Raw genomic sequence first — 22,793 nt, 5'->3', positions numbered from 1 at the left:
CGCAGCGTCCACCATCACTGCTCCTGCCCGCGCTCCGGGCCCGGCTCAGCGCCCGGGGATTGGCTGCGGGGATGTGCAGGGGGCGTGGCCAGGCCCGCGGATTGGCTTTGGGGATGTGCAGGGGGCGTGGCCAGGCTCGGGATTGGCTGCTAGGGCCCGCAGGGGCGGGGCCGCGCCGCTCCCGTGCCGGCCGGTGCGGGCTGCGCTCCGCCGCTCCCTGCGCGTCCCGGTGCTTCCCGTGCGCTCTCGGCATCCCCGGCACGGCTGCGGCCTGCCGGCCCCGCCTCTCGCCTGTCACCTCCCGGGGATTCCACGCCGCACTCACCGGGAAGCCCCAGCGGTGAAAAGGGCGACCGCTGACCGGCATCGCTGAGAGAGCCCTGCGGGCGCTGCCCGGCAGCGCTGAGGGGTCGCGCCTCCGGGAGGGTCCGGAAAGTCCCGCGGGCCGGGGTTTCCCCGCCGCCCCCGGCATGACGCAGCCAGGCCCCCCGGGGGCGTTCGCTAAGGGCCGGTGCCGGGTGTCCCGCGCGCAGTGCCGCCGGCCGCTCCGCCCCGCTCCGACACATGGCTGCGGGCCGGGCGCTGCTGCCCGCGGCGCTGCTGGCGCTGGCGCTCAGCCCCGCGGCCGCGCTGCCGTGCGGCGCCGACTGCCCGCCGGGTGAGGGCCGGGCCGTGGTGCCCGCGGTGTGTCAGCCCGCGGTGCCCGGCCCGCCGTGACCGCTGTCTCGTCCCGCAGGTACGTTCGTAGCTCGGAGCGCCGGCTGCGGACGCGGGGCGGGCGCGCCCTGCCAGCCCTGCCCGGCCGGCACCTTCTCCAGCGCGGCGGGACGCGGCGGCTGCAGGATGTGTCGGCAGTGCCAAGGTAGCGGCCACGCCGCCAGCCCTGCTCTGACCTCCCGTGGTGGCCACGACGTGGCCGGGCTGGCAGCTGCCCGGCGGGGCTGAAGCCGCCAGCCTGCTTCTTGTGAGAGCAAAGCCTTTGCTGGAAGCTAAAAGTGGTTTTCCCCCTTGCAGGACTGTTTGAGTATTTGAAGAAGTGTTCCTCGACGAGCGATGCGGAGTGCACGTGCAAGCAGGGCTATCGCTGCGGCGGCGAGGGATGCGCCTACTGCGCCCGAGGCTGTGGCGTGGGCCAGGAGAGCACCAGGAACGGTAGGATCGCCTTACCCAGCAGCTGAAAGCCCCTCTGCCTCCTGCAGCAGACACGCTGCGCTGCCTCTTGCCCAGTGCAGAAGCAGATAGAGGAAGGACCTGGCGAGATAAAAGCTGCCGAACGCTTTGCAGGGTGTGTGGAGTCGGCTCAGGAGCAGAGAAACCCACCACGCTGAGCCTAGCACAGCTCAGTCATGCAGCAGTGAGTTCCCTTTGCGTGGCAGCTCTTTGGCTGCCAGCACGAGGGAAGCACAACTCTGGAGCTCGGCATGGTTTGAGGAATCTTGTTCCAAATCAGCTGGTTTTTAGCCAAGTCTGGTCTGTGGCTGACAGGGAAAGACTTGTATACTCAGAGCAGCTTATGAAGTAGTAATTCTGGCATTGTACGAACATAATAATGTTTCATGTGTTGTGTTTTAAATGTTATCTTGTATAGTTTTACCTGTCTTTGTCCGTTGAAGGTTGCCAGACTTGCCGCTATGGAACCTTTAATGATCAGCCCAATGGCTCTTGTAAAAACTGGACAATGTAAGTAAACTAAAAAAAAAATTAAAATGCTACAACTATTATACTTGACTGGAATTTAAAATTTTTAAAAATTTTCCCTATTTTGCTGTAAATGTCCTTCAGGTGCTCTGGAAACCAAGTCCTGGAGCCTGGAACTCCAGCAAAAGATGTCATTTGCAAATATGCTTCAGTTAATTCCACTTCAGTCACTACTCTACCTACAACATCTCTCGAAATTCCATTTTTTATCACTGTGCCAGGTGAGTCCTTGTCTAATATTGCTTATGGAGATAAAGAATTATGACCTACTTAAACATACTGTAGCTCATTCACCTTCCATTCAAAGCAGAAGTCCTTCTGTGCACTTCCACTGTTGCAGACTGACCCAGAAGCATAATGGGAGACAAAGTTTTCAGCTGATTCAAGGGCAGTAGAATCTTGTTCTGTTAATATTCTTAGAGAATGTTATTTGTTTCCTAGGGAAGGATGTTCAGACAGACACAATCAGGATTTCTCTCGCTGTGGCTGGGCTGTTGTGCTTAGTGTTTCTCCTGCCTTTGTGCATCTGCTTCAGTGTCTGGCACAAAAAGAAACTACACGCTATCTTCAAGAAAAGTAAGATAAATATGCTCTTCAGATTTTCTTTTTGAAACTAGACAGAAGTCAGGAATCCAGGTTAAGTGCCTTACAAAGGTACTTGCAATAGCTTCGGGGTTTTTTGCCTTGTAAGTCAGAAGCAGCTGAAAGGGAAACAGTTTGGGAATTTTTATTGCAGAAAGCACTGTGGGTGTTGGGTCAAGTGCATGCTTATCCTTAGAAGTGGACTGTTTGTCAGAGATTAAAAAACTCAGCTGCTCCAGTTAAAGGTCAGTTCAGTTTATGGTTTCCAAGCATCATCCTTGGCCTGCATGGCTGAAACCCTTTGGAGCTCTCTCTGCTCCCAGAGAGGACACATGGCCTGCAGGGAGTGTCTTGGAGCTCTGGCTGCAGCAGGAGAGGGGACACCAGTCCCCAGGAGAGGGGACATAGTCAGGCTGTGCTGCTACACAGGTGCAGATCAGCCTGAATCCAGCTCTGCCCTCTGAGAGCTGATGAATCCTGGGCAAGCACAAGAGTTGAGCACAAAGATGAGCTGATTCTATTCAATGTCGTTTATAGTTGGTTTGTTTGGTTTTTTGGGGAGTTCTCTCTCCCTTTCTCTTCTTTTCCCCTGTTCTAAGGATAAGGTCTGAATCTTGTAGTGTAACTCTAAATACAGAAGACCAAAGCAGTCCAAAAATCTATTTCCCTTATGTTGGTCTTCCTTTCATTGCCATGACAAACAGAGCACCAGAGGCCCTGCTGAATTAGGGAAAACAAAGTGTGATAAATTAGTTTTATCAGATATACATACTGTAGAGGAATAACTTCAGGTTATATAATTACTTAGAAGATTTTTTTCTTCCTGACATCCTACATTTGTGACTGAGGGATGGTGAAATAAGATGGACTTAACTGATTCTGTGAATCTGTTCTTTTTTTCAGTGCACACCCCTGATCACTCAGTTCAGGAAGATGATGCCTGCAGCTGCCATTTCCCTGAGGAAGAACAAGGTGAATATCAGAGTCCTGGCAAATCCACAGAATTGAGAGATCTTCTGGTGAACTAGAAATTGAACTGTCCAAGTCAGCCACATTTGAGTTTTCTTTTGGAATACAGAACAAGAACCTCTTTATGTAAATAGAGCAGGGGTCAGCAGCTGAGTGTTAGAGCAGTAAATAGTCCAGCCACTGGGGAAAAGGTGGTTTTTTTATATTTCTTAAAAAAAAATAATAAAAACCCCCTCCAAAACAGTTTGCTGATTTTCTTCCTCTATGAGTAAGGATATTTCTAAGAAGTGGTTCTTGATCTACATGTAGAAAGAAGTACTGCATTTAAAAGCCCTAACAGAAGTGCAGAATAGTTCTCTGGTCCCTCATTAATGTTACCTGAGCCTTAATTTACATGCATCCAAGAGCATCTGAAGCTAAAAAGGAGATCACATTGTGGAGTCACTGGTGACACTCACAGTCTCTTACGAGCAGCCATCCTCTTGAGTCTGGCTCCAAAGCTCCTCCCAAAGTGTGGCTCAAACCCAGCAGGGTTTGTGTGCCAGTGCAGCTGGAGCTCATCTGGTCCCATCACCCTTGGAAAGATCCCTGCCCCACCTCTGCACCCATCCTTACTGCAGGGGAAAGGAACCCATGGAGATCTCGAGCTGCAAAGTTCTCCACAGCAGCACCTGCTGTTGTGTTGGCTTGAGGGAGGCAGTGGAAACACTGAGAGAAGCTGTGGTTGACTTGAACTTAGAAATGGCTGTTACTTTGCAGCTGGACTGCACCACCTTCAGCCCTGCATCACCCAGCTTTGATCTTTTGGGTGACGTAAACCTTGTGTACATTGCAGCTGTAAGTGTGATATCTTTGTGGTGCTATTTTTGTAGCTGAGGTTGGAAAGGTTTTAACATCAGACACTCTATCTGTCTCTCTGATCAAATACTGTTAACTTTGGTCTTGAGGAAAAAGAAAATACATGTTTGAGTCACTACATTTGCAGCACCACTTTTAACCATTTACAAACCTCACACATTTTATTACTTCACTAAATGTTATTAAAAAATAGAATCAAAAAGTACCAATATGTGGGTTAAAGGTGATTTTCCCCTCTCTGATTTCAATGCAAGAGAAAATTATTTTGCATTTGAACAATGACAAGCCATCTCTTCATTCAGCAGGTTGCAATAGCAGATTATTTTCACCAAGCCACACTTACACGTTTTGATAAACTTATGTACAAGTAAATATAAAATAGTAAGTTTTGTAATAATAGTGAGAAAATAAGTATCATAAAAAGCCTGAATTGTGAAGTTTTAATTTTTATCCCTAGCTCAAGTCTTCTCTCTATTGGTACTTTCAGCCATGAGAACTGTTTACTGGACTATTATGTTAAAATCACAAACCTGAAGGCATGAACAGGACACGTGAAAAGCCAACAAACTATTTATAAAGCTATTTATAAATCAAAGAATGACCTTTGCATCATTGACCTAGTCACCATTGACTATATCTTAGAAAAAGATAAAAAGAGTATTTCTGCTTGTCATTAATTTCTAGCCCAAACATAGAGAATTAATGTACACATCCTATAACTCAAAATATCTGATTTTCTCCTTGGAAAAAAAGAGGTAACAACTGGAATTTTACATGTTGCTAGTAAATTCTGCATGTATTTTGAAATGCTTCAAACAAAGTGCAAACCCCTTATTCTCCTTGTCTTACCATACCTGAAGCAGAAATAAATCTGCTTAGTGACCAGTGAGGACACATTTCCACCAAAACTGGAGCTCTGGACTGTTTCAGGGAATAGTCATTCACAGAAGAAAGTACATTCTAAATAAAATGTTAGAAACAACCTTCCTTTCAATCAAATAAATATGTGGATAATCTTACCTGTGACTTCTGTCATTTGAGAGTACTGAGGCCTGAATTAATGATAAACAGATTTTGTTGGCACACACATCTGTTGTCAAACGTGTGCAGATGATACACTTCCATTTCACAATGATGCACATCACCTGCCCACAGAAGCAGCACAAGAGATTGGCTAATTTGTACTTCTGTAAAATACTTCAAATACATCTAAAAACACGTTTATATATAAGAACCAAGGAAAGACTGGAAGATACCATATTTTGGAAAGTGAAATAAATGGTGGTGCAATTGCAAAGGAAAGATCAGAGTACTTCACAGTGTGCAGTGCTTGCTCACTCCCCAAAAACTGTGGCAGCAGAGCTGTATTTCATTTCTGTAATCCTCACAGAACTGAAAATGAATACAGGTGAATTCATCTATTTCGCAACCAAGCACCCAAGCAGGACATTCCAACTTATAACAAGAGCACCACTCCAAATACCGAGATACTTGGAGTGTTTAGCTCTTTTCAGATTAGTACCATATTCAAATTCTAGGAAATGAATTATTCTAGGAATCTGTCTATAAAAAATTCCGATTACAGCCACAGAATCATGCACTTCCTTGAACATCATTCATTCTTGTGTGGTGTGATCATTTAGAACCAACTTATTAGGAGCTTGTTCCCATTCTAGACCCCTCATAAACAGATACTTAATAAAAAAGTACTAAAGGACTTGCTTAAATCTTCCTTTTTGTTATGCTTGTAGCAGACAGCTGTAAAACCCCTTGTGGCAGTGTGTTATGAAAATGCACTAAGCAGACTCATCAATTAAGTTTAGGAGGTGTTAAGTTTATTAAGTGTTAGGAAGCTCACATCTGCTAAAAAGACACATACTTACCTTCCTTTTTTCCTTTTTAAGTTATCCTTTTGTCTTCTGAAAAAAAGCCCATAGCAGGTAGTAAAACTTCAGTCAAAAATAGAGAATATGACAAGGGGCTACTATGCAAACCACAGAAGCAAAAATGATGCCAGTATACAATGCTTTAAAATAATTTGTTATTTGATTTTCCAAAGTGCTACATTTAGGATTTAGGGATCTTCAGTGACTAGATTAAAAGAAACACTGTCATCACAATTAAATCTCTACTAGCTTTCCTGAATAGAATTTGTGGCTGAATTTGTCTGGTTTTTAACACAGAGGATAGCAGCCTTCCTGCCTGCACATGGAGCAGGAAAAAATGTCTTAAAAGTCACTGTAAAAAAATCTTTTATCCAGGAAAGGTGAATGGGAAAAAACTGCTCTGTATCTTTTACTATTGGTAATTAAAGCAGAAGGAAGCAGTAAAATCCTGGCTGTCCATAAGAAGAAGAGCTGTGAACAATAAGTATTAAGCTCTGGGGACCTCGGCCCCTCTGCTGCTTCCCCCTCCCCTTTTCCCTGGGCTGAAGCTCTGAGCTGCTGCTGGGCCAGCAGGGCCAGGTGGCACCAGGGCAGCACCCAGCAGGGACATTTTTCCTCTCCAGGAGTGGAGAAGTGGCAGCACAAGCATCTGCAGAAAATCAGTGAAGTGGCTGCACAACTCTGATTGGAACAGGGAGCTTCTGGGGGTTGTTGGTCTCTGGTTTTTGCTGTTTTCAGCTGGGGAGGACATCCACCATGGGAGCTCTCCTCCCCATATTGCCTTTTTCCCCCAAATACTGCACAGAGCAGGGCAGAGGAATGGACAGGACAAAGGCAGGATCAAGTGGAAGCATCTGCCAGCATGATTTTTTGTTCCCTATAGTGAATACTCTTTTGTGGGTGAACACCTTCTCTTTTGTATATCTTTGCTATTAATACAGCTGTTGTGGTTGTGTGTTGTTATTGTGTGTTGTTATTATTTTGTGTCTCATTCCACTGATTTCTGGTGTTAGCAAATTGCTATTTCAAACCATAATCTCTCCTTTACTGTCCCTCCTTCACTGGAAGGGGTAGAGGAAAGAGAGTGGCTTATTTGGAGTTCAGTTCCTTCCAAGCTCCAGGGAGACTGAGGCTTTTCAGTACTCAGAGGGAAGTTATAAAGAAGAGGGGGAGGGACTTTGTACACTGACAGTGACAGGACAAAGGGGAATGGCTTTAAACTAGAAGAAATTTCAATTAGGTGTTAAGAAAGAAATTCTTTAAAAAAAGTGAAGAAATAAATTATTCAGTTAAAAGAGTGGTGAAGCTCTAGGAGAGGTTGCCCAGAGAAGCTGTGGCTGCCCCATCCTGGAATTGCTCAAGGTTAAACAGGACATGGACCATCCTGATCTATTGGTAAGATCCCTGCCCATGGCAGTAAAGATCATCACTAGATGATTTTTAAGGTCCCTCCCAGCCCAAATCATTCTGTAATTCTATGGTAACTCTGAGTTTTCAGTGTTCTCTGCTTTCTGTGCATGTCTCTTTTTTGACAGCCATTTAATTTATTATATAGCAAGCAAAATGGAACTGGGAATGCCCTGATGACTCCCAGGCAGCCCAGGTGGCCGAGGGTGAGGTAACAGGCCAGATGCAAGCTTTCTGAATTTCCATCTGTTTTTCTTGGAAGTTAAAGTGTCCTCTTAGCCAGACCATGTACAGAGGCCCAAGTGATGTCAGCAGAGTTTTGGAGAGATGGAAGAAAGAGAAAAATTCTTTTTAAAGATAAGTATAAGCAGAGGAGCCTGCTGCTTTTTTATTGCTTCCAGAACCAGCCCCCTTTCCTGGCACAGTTAGTGGCATCAGTAGTTAAAATCATGTTCATCACATGCCTTGGCTTTGTAATTTCTTGCAAGAGTTGTGTGGCTAAGGAAAGTAAAAGGTTCATAGCAAAAGGGTTTCTGTTTCTCACCTCCTGTAGAAACAGGGGTTTCTGTGCCTAATGCTTCTGGATGATTGAGACTGTAGTGGCTCCTCTAAAATGTACACTTCAGGTAATTTTCTTAAAGCAGAACATGATTTCTTATTTTCAGTCTTTCTATCAGACCCTTCACAGGACAGAAGCACAGTTTCTCTGACAGTTGTTCTGGTACCAACACAAATGATGCAAAAACCTTGGTGGGAGATGGTGCACTCCAATGAGACAACAACAGGCAACTTGTGCCACTCCACTTGACTTTTGTCACCTGTTTGAAAGTCAAGGTAAGTCTTACAAAGTCTTATTTTATGACTGAGTGTCACCTCAGCTCCTCTCTCAAGCTTTCCCTAATACAGGGGGGGCTCAGGGGCTGTAAGAGGAGGATCTCCATCCACCCCACAGGTTCTGTCTTAGCTGAGCATAGCAGCTGTTGGATACTGTCCCTGTCCTCACTGTAATAAGAAATTTTAATGCAATCTACAACAAAAAATGGAATTTCCCTCTAACATCAATTTGGCAGAAGTTTGTTGTGATATCACCTACTGTGTTTCCTTTCACCTTCTGGACCTGGGTGCCTGCCAGGTCAAGCATCAGACTGTACTGAACCAAAGTGGATTGTACTTTAACAAAAACCACCACCTGAACACATCCCAAAACCAGGAAAGATCTCTCCTGTTCTAATCTATTTGCTTTAAGAAAATAAATAAAATTTTATTTGATTTAGCAAATGGAAAATTGCACACACAGACACCTACTTCAATTTAAGGATGACTTATCACTTGGTGTACCTTAAATGTGTTACACCTACTCTCAGTTTACATAACCCAAATTGAAACAAGCCACTCAAAACTGAAATAAAATCTCTGAGTTACCCATTTAAGTTTTAAAGCAAATCTTAGGTTACTTCACCTCACTTTTCTCCTGCATACAAATACTTGAGCAGGTTTAAAACAAACCAAATTTGGAAAAAAAAAAAGAAAAGGAAGGTGTGTGGAGAGGTAAAAGAGACAATTTACCTTTAGTTACAACACTATAGACTTGAGAAATATTAAAAAAAATCCTTCTAGTATTCAGAGCATTGGTATTTTGATACTGTCCATTCAGAACAAGCATAAACCATTTCACCTGGAGAGATCACTAAACAGGCCTGTAAGCAAGCAAAAAGACAAAAAGAAAAAAACAGGGTATCACACTGCTTTTAGTCATCTTAATACAAACTTCAGAGCAACTTTGAAAAAGAACACAATTCTAACATAGATGTACAGACATGCCCAAACCAGTGTTCACTGGAGTATCTAAAGCACAATCCATTTTCTTAAACTAGAATGGAAAAAACAGTGAACAGGTGTTTGAAAGGAGTGCTGGGAAAAACACATTACTGGCTGCAGAGAAGCTGCACATTGCAGGTTAGCACTGCAGGTGTCAGATCAAGCTGCAATCTCATCACAAGGGCAGAAAGATCCAAAAGCCCACACCCCCATCCACACCGTGAGTGTTACAGGCATCCCTGGAAATGGAACTCTGACTTGCTGTGGCACACCTCAGTGCATGCATTACCTTAGAGAAGTCAGGAAATTCTTGCTGGTTCCATCAAAAGAGTTCTAGCAAGAGAAAAGGAAGCTGCTCTTCAGCTTGAGAGTTAACTATTTAAGGAGCTGAGCAGGCACTGTGCTCAGGAGCCCAGTGGATATGACAGTGCCATATTCCCTTGTCACTGCACGCCCTGTGCACTGCTCAGCAGGGTGGGCTGTGGGCAGAAGCCCCACAGGGAGGCTGTAACATGGAACAAACCCTGTGTGCTTTTCCACAGTGATTAAATCTGCCTCAGGGAATTACAAAACAGCGAAAAGATTTACTGTGCTGTGGCAGTGCTCGTTAGCTGACCTTATTTACCTTTCTGCAGCTTCTTCCAGTCATTCCTGAGGACACATAAAGAGAGCATCATATAAATGAAACATGAATATGGTGGCAGAAACAAGCACCAAATAAAAGTAGCTTTGGAGGCATCCTGCTCTATCCTATTTCCACATATGGTGGTTGGCAATGGGTTATTTCTTTCTAAGCATAAATCCTGATTGTCTTGTAGAGGATTTTTAGACAAGCTACATGGGCACTGGGATGGGACACCACATGATCTGGGCTTTGTAAAATCAACTCACTTCCTCAGCTGAAAAGGCCAAGAATAGAGCCAGAAACACTTCCCCATCACCTCTCCAGCTTAAGGAAGGAGGATTGTCACAAGCACTGGTGGAGATACGGATGTCACGAGCAGGAACCACTGAATCATTTAGGTTGGAAAGACCTTTAAGATCATAAATGACAACTGAAAGCTACGTGGAGTGTTGTTCATTGCAAAGACCTGCAGCATTTTTTCTCCTTCACCAGAACATTGTTCTTCTGCACATAACAGGACAGGGGCTGCAGGAAGGAGGAGCATAAAGAGAAAATACAGGCCTGTGCTAGAATGAGCTTATCAGGTATATCCTTTCCTGGTGACACAGGTCCTAACTCCTCCAAGCACAGGTGGATCTTCCTTGTTTCCAAATGTCTGTACAAAACTCTGCTCAGAAGGTAATCAAGTCAATTGGTCCTGTCAGTGACAATCCTGACTCACAAAAGATGCAAACATAGCAAAAGAATAAGAGTCCAACTAAAGAGTCCAAAAAGAGTATCCAACTAAAGACTCACTGCTCTTCAGAACCCTCTTATATCATAAATATGCCTTGGGAATTGGAAAGAGAATTCTGATCCCATTACAGCAAGAAACATTCAACTTGCCACATGAAAAGACAAAGCTCTGACAGCTGCTTCCTTCACCTCTGTGAATTCCTGCTCCTGTGGGTCACTGCCATTCCCAGGGACAGTTTTCTACCCCAGACAAGATCCGTCAGTGGTCACAAGGAAACCAGTTAACACTTGCAGCAGGAATTCTTTGCTAAACTGGAAAACAGCTCTTAAAGAGTGAAGATCCTACACGGCTGACTGCCAGGGAAAACACATTCATTTACAAAACAACCTTGGAAGAACTGTTTTAAACCTCAAGTTGCCCAGTGAGACCTATGCCAACCCTCCCCCGTTAAATACACGTATTTGCCCTGAAATGTGAATCACTGAGCCTGCAGAGATTCCATTTAATTAATAAAAAACTCTGATAGCAAAGGATTAAAGGGATTATGCAGCCAGAAAACAAAGTAAAAAAATTAAAGTCTGCTTTTGTGTGCCATTCATTTACTGCCTACGCTAAGTGGACGACAGCTAAATGCCAATGATTATTAGCATTCCTCTTAATTAGTCAGTGGCTCCTGCCCACACACTGAACTACCTGAAATTTGTCCTCTGATATCAGCTGTGGATATTGGAGTGATAAGTAATCCTAAGCCTCCGTGATAAAAACAGGAAGAACATGAGTAAAACAAATGGGAAGAGCCAGATAGAATTTTTTTTTTTAAAAAAAGCACAAGGACACCTCTGACAAAACTGTTTTGTTCTATCACCACTGTAGATTAAAGTCCTTTTCCTCTAGCTCTTTTAGAAAATTAAACAGGGCAGCCAGTAAAACAATTAACAGATAGTAAAATATTACTAAGTTTCCAATTAAATGATTTGTAGTAAGAAACTAATGAGTCAGAGCACCATGCAATTAACAAAGTATGAAGTAGTCTCAGGTGATTCCTATGCCTCATCCATCTCTTGCAGCCTTTGCACTTTAGTCTAAAATGCATTTTAGTTTCTGCATTTCCTCCCTTTGGGCCAGAGAAAGTACAAGACAAGAGCCTGGCCTGCCCACTCCATCATCCAAACTACTAAGAAAAGAATCAACAGTGAATTGCTGCTTTCCTTTTTGACATTAGTAGCACCAGTTTTTGAAAAAATCATATTTGTAGCCCTAGGAGACAGAAATGTTTAGCTGGAATTCATTCCTTTAAATCCTCAGCTGAATAGTCTGTGTAGGCAGCTTCCAGGAAATAATTTGTTTGGAAAACCCCTAAATACTCTACTAAAAAAAAAAGAATTATGTAATTTAAGAACAGAACAAGAGTGAAAAATGTCATAGTATGCAGCAATCACACCAATCTCTGCAGCAGAATTAACTTGATAATTTTTTATTACAACCCAAATTAAACCTCAGGAAGACTATGATATTGTTTTAAAAAGAAAAATACTAGCCCCAAAATCCAGCCAAAGACACAAACACACTGACATCCCCAAACCCTGACTCCTCACAAACCCAACCCAAACACACACACTGACACCCCAACATAAATACACATCCCTGCCTGCCCCCAAAATCCAGCCAAAGACACAAACACACTGACCCCCAAAACAAACACACCAACACCCCCAAACCCAGCCAGACACATGAGCACAGTGACCCCAAACACAAACACACCAACACCCCCAAACCCAGCCAGACACATGAGCACAGTGACCCCCCAAAACAAACACACTAACACCCCCAAACACACAAACACTCTGACCCTCAAAACAAACACACCAACACCCCCAAACCTGCCCCAAATGCAACCACACAAACACACCCAACAACACCCAACACCCCAAAACCAACCACACACCCAAACACTGACCCCCAAAACAAACACACCACCATCCCCAAACCTGTATACTGCTCCAAATGCAACCACACAAACCAACACCCAACACCCCCGAACCCAACCACACACACAAACACACTGCCCCCCAAACCCAAACACACCAACACCCCCAAACCCAACCACACACACGAACACACTGCCCCCCAAACACACATGAACACACCGACACCCGGACCCCACCACTCACACGCAGAATTCCCCAAACCCAGCCAGACACACACCCCATCTCCCCAAACCCAAACCCAGCAGCAGCCTCAAAACCAACTAAACACACACCGACCTCCCAAAAACAAACACACGCACAAGCACACCGACTGCCCAAACCCAAACACGCATCCCCGGCCAAACACACACCGACCCTGGACCCTCCCAAACCCGAGCCCAAACCCGAGCCCAGCCCAAACCCAAACCCGAGCCCAGCCCAAACCCGCAGCGCCCTCTCCCGGGGCCAGCGCCCCCCGAGCTCCCCTGTCCCTGTCCCTGCCCTTCCCAGCTCCTGTCCCGGCTCTTCCACATCACCTCTCCTGTCCCTGTTCCTCCCAGCTCCTGTTCCTGCTCTTCCCAGGTCCTCTCTGCCCCCACCCTGTCCCTGCCCTTCCCAGCTCCTGTCCCTGCCCTTCCCAGCTCGTGTCCCTGTTCTTCTCCTCTCCTGTCCCTGCCCTTCCCCTCTCCTGTCCCTGTTCTTCCCAATTCCTCTCTGCCCCCCCAGTCCCCACCTCAGGGGAAAAGGGTCGGAGTCCTGGCGAGCTCAGAGCTGATTTGGACTACCCCGCATTCCTGAAACATTTGTAAAGGTTTTACCTTGAAAATGTCTCGCAAGCAAGTTCTCTGTGACAAGGAAACCCAAACTGGAAAATTTTACTGTTTCCAGGTGCAGCAGTGTGACAGAAACGTGTGCACCCCCCACCAAACGAGCCCGAGCCTCCTGCTTGTCCCACGGCTGGGACTGATGGCACAGGATGGACAGAGCTCACAAACAGCCCCTGCCTTCAGCAAGGCTGCTTCCTGCTGCTTTCTCTGATGGCCAGTGGAACGACCAGAAAAACGTAACAAAGAAATTTTTGTTTCATCCAGATCACAGTTTCTTACCAGAGTTGAACAGATTATTTGGGATACCTTGGGATAGAAGGTGAAAGGTACAGAGAAAGTTCCAGCCTTGCTGCAGATGTGTTCCTCTCTTTCTTCACACACTCTGCTGTCATAATTTCAGTTTTAAAAATAAACTGTAATTGCGTAGCTAGTTCCATTACTTTTTCTTTTTTTTTTTTTTTTTTTTTTTTTTTGGTGAAAGAAACCCTATTTCAAGACCTGCTTTCTGCTCCTCTGTTTGTGTCTGCGTTATCCAGAATTCAATTCCCATCAGATATTGACGTGCTGGATTTCCACGTCTCAGTCATGCCAGATTTACTTTCCTCCACGTCAAGCAGCGTGAAGGTTCAGGCTGGAGGTTCTGCAGGGCTGAGAGGACAGGGCAGCAGGGCCCAGCCTGCCAAGCCTCACTTGGAGAAAATACCCCGAGCACAGTGGGCCAGCCCAGCAGGGCCAAGGAGCAGGAGGGCTTTTTCCCCTCAGACTGCTGGAAATTCTACTACAGAGGAGCAGTGTTTTGGCAGCTGTGATCCCATGCTCGAGAATTTTTACACCTCGCCAATTCTGTAGCAAAATAAAATATCTTCAGAGAGGCCTGAGGACCCATCCTCACACAGGGGTGTGTGTCCAGGCAAGCACATACTCACCTTCAGAACAAGAGAGCCTAGCTCAGGACCTCTCAGAGGTGTCACAAAACATTGAAATAAATTCTGAAGGTTAAATACTCCTGTGCATTACAGCTCACACACTGGGAACAGAGGAAGCATCTTCAAAAAGGAAGTTAACAGCAGGTTATGGTTAGTTTTTTCCTTTGGTTGCCTTATTCTCCAAACAGGCTATTTCCAGCACACATTAAAAGGCACAGTATAAATAGGGCAATGTAATTTGGTAGCAGAAAAAAACCACCTTATTGCATATATGATCTCACAAGGTAGCTATTTCAGTATGCAAAATAAATCTAGTAATGATCTCATGTAGCTGAATAGTCAGCTAAAATCTTAAACTTTAAATGAAAATAAACTTTTTCGTTTATTTAGTTTATTTTTAGTTTTTTTAGTTAATGAGAACAGGTATCAGCAGTACCAGCAAAGCAAAAGACCCCAAACCCCTGTGCAATAGACCCTACCAGAAAAATTAATAACAGTGCAAATGTTTTTCCAGCCAACATTTAAAACTCTTTGGAGCAACATGTTAAGTCAAAAATGGTAGTAAAATTCAAGGAAGAGATGGGTACTCATTCAATAACGAGCTCACCTGCAATTACAGTGCCAAGACAAAATCATTCCACTGCACACCTCTCTTCCTGTAAACTAAATTAAAGCCAAAGTTTTACACCAGAAATCACATCCTCTGAAGAAGTCTCATGCAAATGCTACTGGTAAATCACACCTTGAATTCCTGGTTTTGCCAACTGTCACAATATTTACTAATAACAACCCATGCTTGCTTGCCATAAAGCACTTAGCAACAGGGGAAAGAACTGTTGCATTATAGATTGCATTTCATCCATACTATTTTACACAGAAATAGATCATTTTTGGGGATGTTTGTGATTGAAAAAAAAATAGACTCAATGAAACCAAAGTTGTCTTGGCTATACTAGCAACTTATTCTTCATGAGCCATCATATTAAAGTAGGAATTGTTGCTTCTTCTGATAATGGAGGATAATCTTTTGGGATAGGTTAACATATATTTATTGCTTAGAATTTGTTCAGCAATTTATTTAACCCTACTACTGTAATTTATCTACCTCCTGCTGCCCTGAGACACTTCAAAGGCTAAATAAGCATAAAGAACTTTGAAAAATTCCCCCACAAAATACAGCAGAAGAGTTTCCAGCCAATTTCCAAGTTTTCCAAGTGCCATTCCCACTGACTCCCCTCTCCCATGGATGCAGGGCTCTGTGCCTTTGCTCAGGATGAGCTGTTTCCCTGCTTGGCACGATGACGTTGGCACTGCCGCCCGAGGGGGACACCTTTGACATTTTGGGAGAGGAAAGAGTGGCTGAGTGACACAGGAGAGCGGCTGAGCGACAACTGCAGAGCTGAGCAGAGGCAATAAGCTGTGGGCACGCTGCCCAAGCTGGGCATGACGCACTCCAGGGTGGCTCTGAGAGGCTGAGTCTCCCTTGGGGAAAGGCAAAGGACAGCAGCTGCTGGTAAGAGTGCTTCATTAGCTTTCCTTGGAGGATGCCTAGGGTGAATATTGATAATACCATTGTCATTGATAGTTCTCTGAAGGAGAAGCGTTTGTACAGAGCATCCAGCACCAGCAGTGAGATCATGCATCAAATCAGACCTAATTACTGTCTGCAGTTTTGGAACGAAGAGCTGCATGACTCAGATGAGGAGAGAGAATTCCTCTCTTGCTACTTACCTCTCTCACAGGGAAGCACAGGGAAAGGGGGATAAAACACATTAGGTTAATTCAGCAGAGAAATTCTTTTGTCATAAACATTCAGTTCAGCAAAGAGAAGTGCAGAGAAACAGGATCTGTAGTGCAGATACCTGAAGAATATGTTCAATAGTCAAGGCAAGTCAAACACCAACCTGTGTACACAGGGAAATTTAGAGAAGTTCAGGCTGGCAGAACCTCTGCAGGTCCTTTCCCACCTCTCCAAAATCCACCTGTGCACTCAGATCAGAGCATTGAACTCACGTGGGGATGCCAGGGGCATTATCAAGCTTAATTTTGAAATTCTGTCCCATTCCATCCTTGGATCTATTCAGCCCTGACTAGACACACTCCTGGACCAGCTGTCCTGGCTGACCTGCTTGGAGCAGGGGAATTGGAGGATGGAATGAAACCTTTCCAGAGGTGTTTTCCAGAGCCCACTGTGTTTAGCCCACCCATGGGGGCTGCTCTCCATGCAGGTGTTCAGACCTGCAGCAGAAATACTTCTGTTCTATATCAATGATGTAGCCAATTTGAAATTAGTCTTAGGAGCCACAGGATGCACAATATAAAAATTAATCCTTGGCAGGAAATGCTAGTAAAGGAAAAAGATGAGAAGCAGGGAAGTTCACACCTTTTGCAACTTAAACTTATCACAAAATGCAGCATAAGGAAACAACTCTAGCAACTTAAGTTGGATTTCACAGTATTTTGAAGAGCATTTGAAGACAAAAACATTGAAAAGTAACGAACAGGCAGAAAAGTAACAAACCTCACTTTGTTATGAACAAGCATTATCTTCTCACCATTGAAAGGAAAGAATATTGCCATAAACTTACCTTTTTGTGTTATTTTCAAGGCTCTATACAGTTGGATATGACACTGCACACAGAATGGAGGTGAGGGACCAGTCCAGTCAGTCCTTGCTCTGTGATGTGATAAATCAAATTGTAAGTAAAGCCAAAATTTGCTAGATGGAGGGAAACAAGGACTAAAGTGTTGAGATGACATAAGACAACTCCTGTGGTAGCATTAGGCAAAAGCAATAGGCAAACAGGGGAAAAACCTTGCTAACATACTCAGAATTAAGTAGTTAGTTCCAACTGAAAGAGAAGATAAGTGAAATGGAAAATGGTCTCCCAGTCTACAGAGGGACCTGTGTTTAACATCAACCAAAGTAGTTTATATGTACCAAGAAGTCTCCAGATGGAAGCTGCACTTTCTCTGCCAAGACAATTCTCTAGGGCACCATTGGATGAGGTTTTCCCAAATAAATAAATGTGAAATTCTGCAAGGGGGAGCAAAACAAATTTTAAAAATTGAATTCTCCTAGTATTGTCTTTGTAAGTTAACAAGCTTTTTTAACTCCCTCTTTTTTTTACTTTGTTCTGGCACAACAAATACAACACAACACATTCATCCATCTCACAAAAGAGAGAGGGAAAAAAAAGTGCATTTCATATCAGATGCTTTGCGTCAAGACTGCTAAGGCTCATAAATCAGCTGTCTATTGCCCTGGTCATTTCAACCAACGTCTGACCCTTTGTTAACTCATGATTTATAACTGAAAGTTACTTTTTTTTAAATGCCAGATTTATAAACTTTACTGTGCTTGGTTTGATATAATATCCATTTTGTACACCAAGCTATAAGACAGTAAATTTATTGTCTATGAACTGTTACCTTGAAAAATTACATCAATGCAAAGTGATTTCCATTTAGAATCAATGGGCAATAAATTCATTGGGTTTTTTTTGAAGGGGGGAGAGAACATGATGGTGTTTATGAGGTCATGAGTGGCTATATAATGGGAGAAACTGGGAGCTGAGGCTACAGTGAGCCAGGAGTTCTGAGTTACAGGGCTGGACACAACAGAACATCCAACACAGCAAGGATGCATAAACTGATGCTCTGCTGTCTCATTATCGTCAGCTTCTCCTGCCCTCTCTTGTGTCTCCCCATCATCGATGCCAGTGAGATGTCTTACCAACACTCAGGTAAGAGTATTTTGATTTTCTTGGTTATCACACGGGGGCTGGAGCAGTGAAAGCAGCAGTGTGCTCTCCACGGGCCCGGGTCTGTGCTGCTCAGCTGCAGGGAAAGCAGGAGCACACCAGCAGCACAAGGGACACAGCAGTGCCTGCTGCTCTTCTGCAGTGGGGACGTTGGGTGCCCTAAGTGGTTACCCCTGCTGCTTTGAGATCCAGGAAACAAAAATATGCATGGAGGAGAAAAAGGAATCTGAGCCTTGCAGCGCTGATGTGAGCTGGCCTTCAGCTCTCTCATGGGCACTGGGTAACTCAAAGAAACTTGGCTGCACAGTCTCTCCTGTTTCTACCCTTCTAAATAAGCTGTTTTGTGTTTAAAAAGGGGAAACCTATTGCAAACATCAAGAACAGGCAAATCTCTCTATGTACTGAGAATGCTGTTTGTTTGCACTAATTCAGATCCCACTCAGCTCAGGGAAAGAATAAATCTTTGCTTGAGAAAGTGATGCTCAAAGTTTGAAATGGCTCAGAAAAAAAAAAAAAGCACAGCAGAATCTGGAAGGTTACTACCATCAGACCTGACTGGTACTGGAAGACTTTCTGAAATGAGTTCTGAAAGAACAAGCAAACCGACCCAGAAGTTATTGCATAAAGCTGGCTATTAAAAAGTGGCTGTTCTTACCTGCTCTGCAACAGCTGAGCTGCTGGTTTGCAGGTATCAGCAGTCCCCAGTCTGCTCTGAAAATCTTGGACTCTCTAAGCCAGCATCTCCTCAAGCCTTCCACAGTGTAGTTTGCATTTACAGGTACCCCTGACTCAATATGAGTAATATCTGTCACATCATAGCTGGCTCTGAGCATTATTGCATTAGGGTCAATCACTGTGCTCTCAGATCTTCCCTGCTAATATAAAGAGTCTCTGGGAGGAGAAGATAGAAGAGGAACTCTCTTAAAGAGAGCTGGTTTTGGGTTGGGTTTTTGCTTTTTTAAATCTCAAAGCAAATTTACCTGCTAGCACTGCTCTGATTTAAAGAATAATCCATGGCCAGAGATACAGATTGTCTCCACACAGCACTGGGAATTTTTTGTATTCTTATTTTGAGCCCTAGAATGAAATCCCCGCTGTCCTTTGCAAATGTCCTTTTATGCAGTGAATAAACCAATAACAGGCATGTCCAAGGTCTTCACATTCCTGATCTTTGTGCGAGTTTTTGAAATGTTGGGAGATTATTTCAGTTTATTTTCTTACATTTCCATGTGAGGAGCTACAGTCACACCCATGCCTGCAGGTCAGAGCAACTGAGACTCCTTAGGGTCACCTACAAATACAATTACAAAATGATATTCATCTACACAAATAGTGTTTGATAATGACACTCTCTGATTGCCCACGATTTTGGATGTCTGCTATGTGTGAGCAAAGATGAAATTTACTGCTCAGATTACAAGAACCCAAGTTACCTGGGATATTGCACTGCCAAGGGCTTCTGTTGGCAACCTGCCTTGGGGCACAGGCTGGCACAGAATTCTGAATTTTTTATGCATAGACAGATTAATTTTATCAGCTACCAGCAAGCCATTGTGTTGGAAAAACTGGTAACATCTGTACTGGTGCACACATTAAATGAGAGATGACTGAAATGCACCAAGAATTTTGGTGCAAAAATAAGTTGCAAGTTTTCTTACCTTTATTCCTGCCCTTCCACAACTTCTACTGCATTTAGTAATTGTAAGACTGAGCAGGTTAATAGGTCTTAAGCAGGAAATTTTGTCAGGAAATTCACAGGAAAGCTTCAGCATAGGAACTAGTTGATAAAGAAATGAACTAAAACAATTTTTTAAAAATTACATACAAGTCTGGCTGTGTACTGGAAGGATGAGGTTGAGTACCTCAAGTGACAGGAGGGGCAGCTGTTGGTCAAAAACTTTTGTCACAAAACTTCTACCAGAGAAATAAAAATCTGAGATTAACATCAGGAAGGTTTCTCTTTTCTCAAAGCTTTGGAAGGAAGGAATACAAAACCAACTATCCCCTGTAGAAGAATTAAATAAGGATGGATGGTTGGTGCTTTCAACCTTCAGCAGGTGGGGCCAACAGACCTGCTCAGAAATCCCCTGAGACAGACAAAGAGGGATGCAAAGCAAAAGCCTCACCCCGTGCCTGTTTCTGTCACTTCCCTTGGCAGCTGATGAAGATTCCAGGTTAAACCTGGAGAGGTTGGGCAGCCTTGGAAGCTCCTCCCTGCTCCAGCTCCTGCCAGAGCTGCTGGGCACCCTGGCCGAGGACAGCAGAGCAGGTGAGCATTGACCACAGCAGTGGGAGGTGCCCGTGGTTCACACCTCCAGCTCCCACAGACATCCCATCCCAGCTCCCACAGACACCCCAGCCCAGCTCCCACAGACATCCCAGCCCAGCTCCCAGGTGTTGGCTAAAACACAATGTTATGGGTAAGGCACAAACAGCTGGCATTCAGTGAAGGGGCACTTTGGGGAAACCTGCTGAGGAGCCATGCCTGCAGCTCAACACCACCTCAAATCTCCAGATGAGTGCTGCAAAACTTCCAGGCAGCAAAACCCGGGAGAGGATTGGCCTAAGAGGAGCTGGCAGGCAGAAGAAAATAGTCTTACAAAACATATTACTTACATCAATACTTGCAGAAAGTGCAGAATCAGTGGCAATGGATGGTTTGGGAAGCAATACATGTTACCTTTGGATATTCCAGTCTGAGACCTCTGTCAGCTGTAGCATTATGGCACATTATTGCCTAATTTATTATTTCTAAATATAAAACATTTCATTGTGTCTCCCCTTTAACAGGTCTTACTCCCAGCAACTACAACCCAGGGGAAAATATCAAAGAGGTAAGTAAATAACCATCTGTCACTGAAACAAGAAAAATAAGACTAAACTACACACTATTGTTACCAAGAAATAATTTCAGATCAGCAGACTTCACAAACAGTATGGACTAAGGTAGTATGCCACAGTGTTCTTGAAGCTGGAATCATTTAGCAGTTAGATAGACAGGAGAGGGGGGAAAATGGAAAAGGAAAAAAAGATGAGAGCAAGTAATCCAGATAATTTAATACTAAACCCTCCACTTAAAAAAAAAATAAAAAATTAAAATTTCATTTATTTATTTAATTTTCCCCTAGAAAAATAGCTAAGTAAAAGCCAATTTCCAGCTTCATCAGCCCAGGCACCAGTATTTGCCTCAGCACCACCCCAGCACAGGTTACAGAGCATTACCAGCTTTGTTCTGAACCATTCTGTGCATGGAGAACATCATCCCTGTTCACTTCCTGCTGAATTAAACACAAATGCAGAGGACAGGGCTGGGATTTAGTGGGACGTGCAAAGCAGAGGTTCCACTGGGCAGTCCCCTCCTTCCCCCCGTCAGAGCACAGGGCTGGCTGGTCAGGAAGGGTGGGGGATGTACTTTCCCACCAGGAACCTCTCCACTGTTTGATTTCAGGCTTTCCACGGGAATCATCCTCGGAACGCTTTCCTGGGCCGCGTCCTGGCCAAGGACAGGAAACAGTACAAGAAACGTGGGAACCTTTCTGAGTGCTTCTGGAAATATTGTGTGTAAACAGGGAACTCCCTGAGTGGCTGCATAATTTATACAGATGTCTGAAAACATGTATATAGGTTGGCTTGATTTAAAATGAGAATGAAGAAACACGAAGGCAGCGCCTAACTTTAGACTCTATGCTACTTGGAAATGAATAAATTCTTGATGTTTTGCAATTATGTTGTGAGCAATGTGGTCATTTCTTAGAGCTCAGCACAACAGGAAGGAAGAGACAAATACACAGCACAAAGAGAACTTGGGCAGGGGAAGCAAAATTCCCATGGGGTTCTGTGAAAACTCCCAGAAGAAATCAACTCTGTCAAAGACCAGAGGCAAGGGGACTTTCTCCTTTGTCACTTGATGTAGATTGGGGTGCCAGGAAGAAGGGTCATTGCTGCATGCCCTGAAGAAGCTGAGCAGGTAGGGATGGCAGCTTAACACTGCCCAGCCCCCTCTGCCTCCCCAAGGCACCACAAAAACAATCCATGTCAGGATCAGGCACTGCTCCCTCTGCTGCTGGGGATGATTGCTCCTCTGTCACTTGTAAAAAGACCCACAAATTATTTCTCTGCCCAGTCCCCAGGCTGCCTGTGCATACCATGGGTTTGAAGAATTGTGTGTGATTATTATCAAGCACAGCACAGAAGGTAAATGTGATTGCCAGTGTCAAGACTTTACACCCAGATTTGGACAGCCAGTGGAGGCAGGAATGACAGACACCACGTGAAAGATTCTGTGGCTGTGACCTGCACACACAGCTGCAGGAAGCTGAAACATGGACAGGGATAATCTGTGTTCCCAGGGCAAGCCACCTCCTGCTTGGACACTCAAGGTACACTCACTGATAACGCTGCTGTATCTTGGCATGTAACATAAATAAAGGAGAGGACAAAACAAAAAGCTACAAAAAGCTTCTAGCCTGACTCCTCTACATGCAAAGTACTTCCAAATCTCTCAGTCCTGGGCAGCTTCTGATAGTAACTGCAAGAAATAGAGATAAGCAGGCAGGAGTTGTCCCTGGGGGATGGCATTTTTGATAATATCCACAAACTCCCTGCTCAATACACACCTCACTCCAATCAAGGCTCACAGAAAGCTGGAAGTAAACACCTAGCAGTGATACACAGGCTACATTGATCTCAAGAGCACACATCATAAATCTCTGACTGTGCTGTTTAAACAA

At 44.4% G+C, this 22,793-nt stretch overlaps 2 protein-coding genes across 2 annotated transcripts; both read left to right on the top strand.

Annotated features, from left to right (window-relative positions):
- The first annotated feature begins 418 nt into the window (after nucleotides 1–418).
- TNFRSF9 (TNF receptor superfamily member 9) lies at nucleotides 419–3,492 on the top strand. The gene is made up of 7 exons (XM_039727690.1): nucleotides 419–658; nucleotides 737–862; nucleotides 1,015–1,152; nucleotides 1,614–1,680; nucleotides 1,783–1,919; nucleotides 2,140–2,274; nucleotides 3,184–3,492. The coding sequence occupies exons 1-7, from the start codon at nucleotides 565–567 to the stop codon at nucleotides 3,306–3,308; spliced, it is 822 nt and encodes a 273-aa protein (XP_039583624.1). The 5' UTR covers nucleotides 419–564; the 3' UTR covers nucleotides 3,309–3,492.
- Nucleotides 3,493–17,851: 14,359 nt separating this feature from the next.
- UTS2 (urotensin 2) lies at nucleotides 17,852–21,750 on the top strand. The gene is made up of 4 exons (XM_039727790.1): nucleotides 17,852–18,045; nucleotides 20,222–20,332; nucleotides 20,854–20,897; nucleotides 21,512–21,750. Exons 1-4 carry the CDS (start codon nucleotides 17,943–17,945, stop codon nucleotides 21,626–21,628), a joined length of 375 nt encoding a protein of 124 aa, XP_039583724.1. The 5' UTR covers nucleotides 17,852–17,942; the 3' UTR covers nucleotides 21,629–21,750.
- The last annotated feature ends 1,043 nt before the right edge of the window (nucleotides 21,751–22,793 follow it).

This window comes from Passer montanus, unplaced genomic scaffold (assembly GCF_014805655.1).
Source record: "Passer montanus isolate IOZ18808 unplaced genomic scaffold, ASM1480565v1 scaffold62, whole genome shotgun sequence".
Classification (NCBI taxonomy): domain Eukaryota; kingdom Metazoa; phylum Chordata; class Aves; order Passeriformes; family Passeridae; genus Passer; species Passer montanus.
The sequence above is the reverse complement of the archived record's forward strand: the minus strand, read 5'-3'. Positions and strand labels throughout refer to the sequence as shown.

What these genes read in the sequence shown, in the direction of transcription:
- TNFRSF9 (XM_039727690.1), top strand. Translation starts at nt 565, where the DNA reads ATGGCTGCGGGCCGGGCGCTGCTGCCCGCGGCGCTGCTGGCGCTGGCG. An exon ending in CGGCGCCGACTGCCCGCCGG is followed by an intron (nt 659 to 736) that starts GTGAGGGCCGGG and finishes CTCGTCCCGCAG; the next exon opens with GTACGTTCGTAGCTCGGAGC. An exon ending in TCTTGTAAAAACTGGACAAT is followed by an intron (nt 1,681 to 1,782) that starts GTAAGTAAACTA and finishes AATGTCCTTCAG; the next exon opens with GTGCTCTGGAAACCAAGTCC.
- UTS2 (XM_039727790.1), top strand. Translation starts at nt 17,943, where the DNA reads ATGCATAAACTGATGCTCTGCTGTCTCATTATCGTCAGCTTCTCCTGC. An exon ending in GATGTCTTACCAACACTCAG is followed by an intron (nt 18,046 to 20,221) that starts GTAAGAGTATTT and finishes TTCCCTTGGCAG; the next exon opens with CTGATGAAGATTCCAGGTTA. An exon ending in CAGGGGAAAATATCAAAGAG is followed by an intron (nt 20,898 to 21,511) that starts GTAAGTAAATAA and finishes GTTTGATTTCAG; the next exon opens with GCTTTCCACGGGAATCATCC.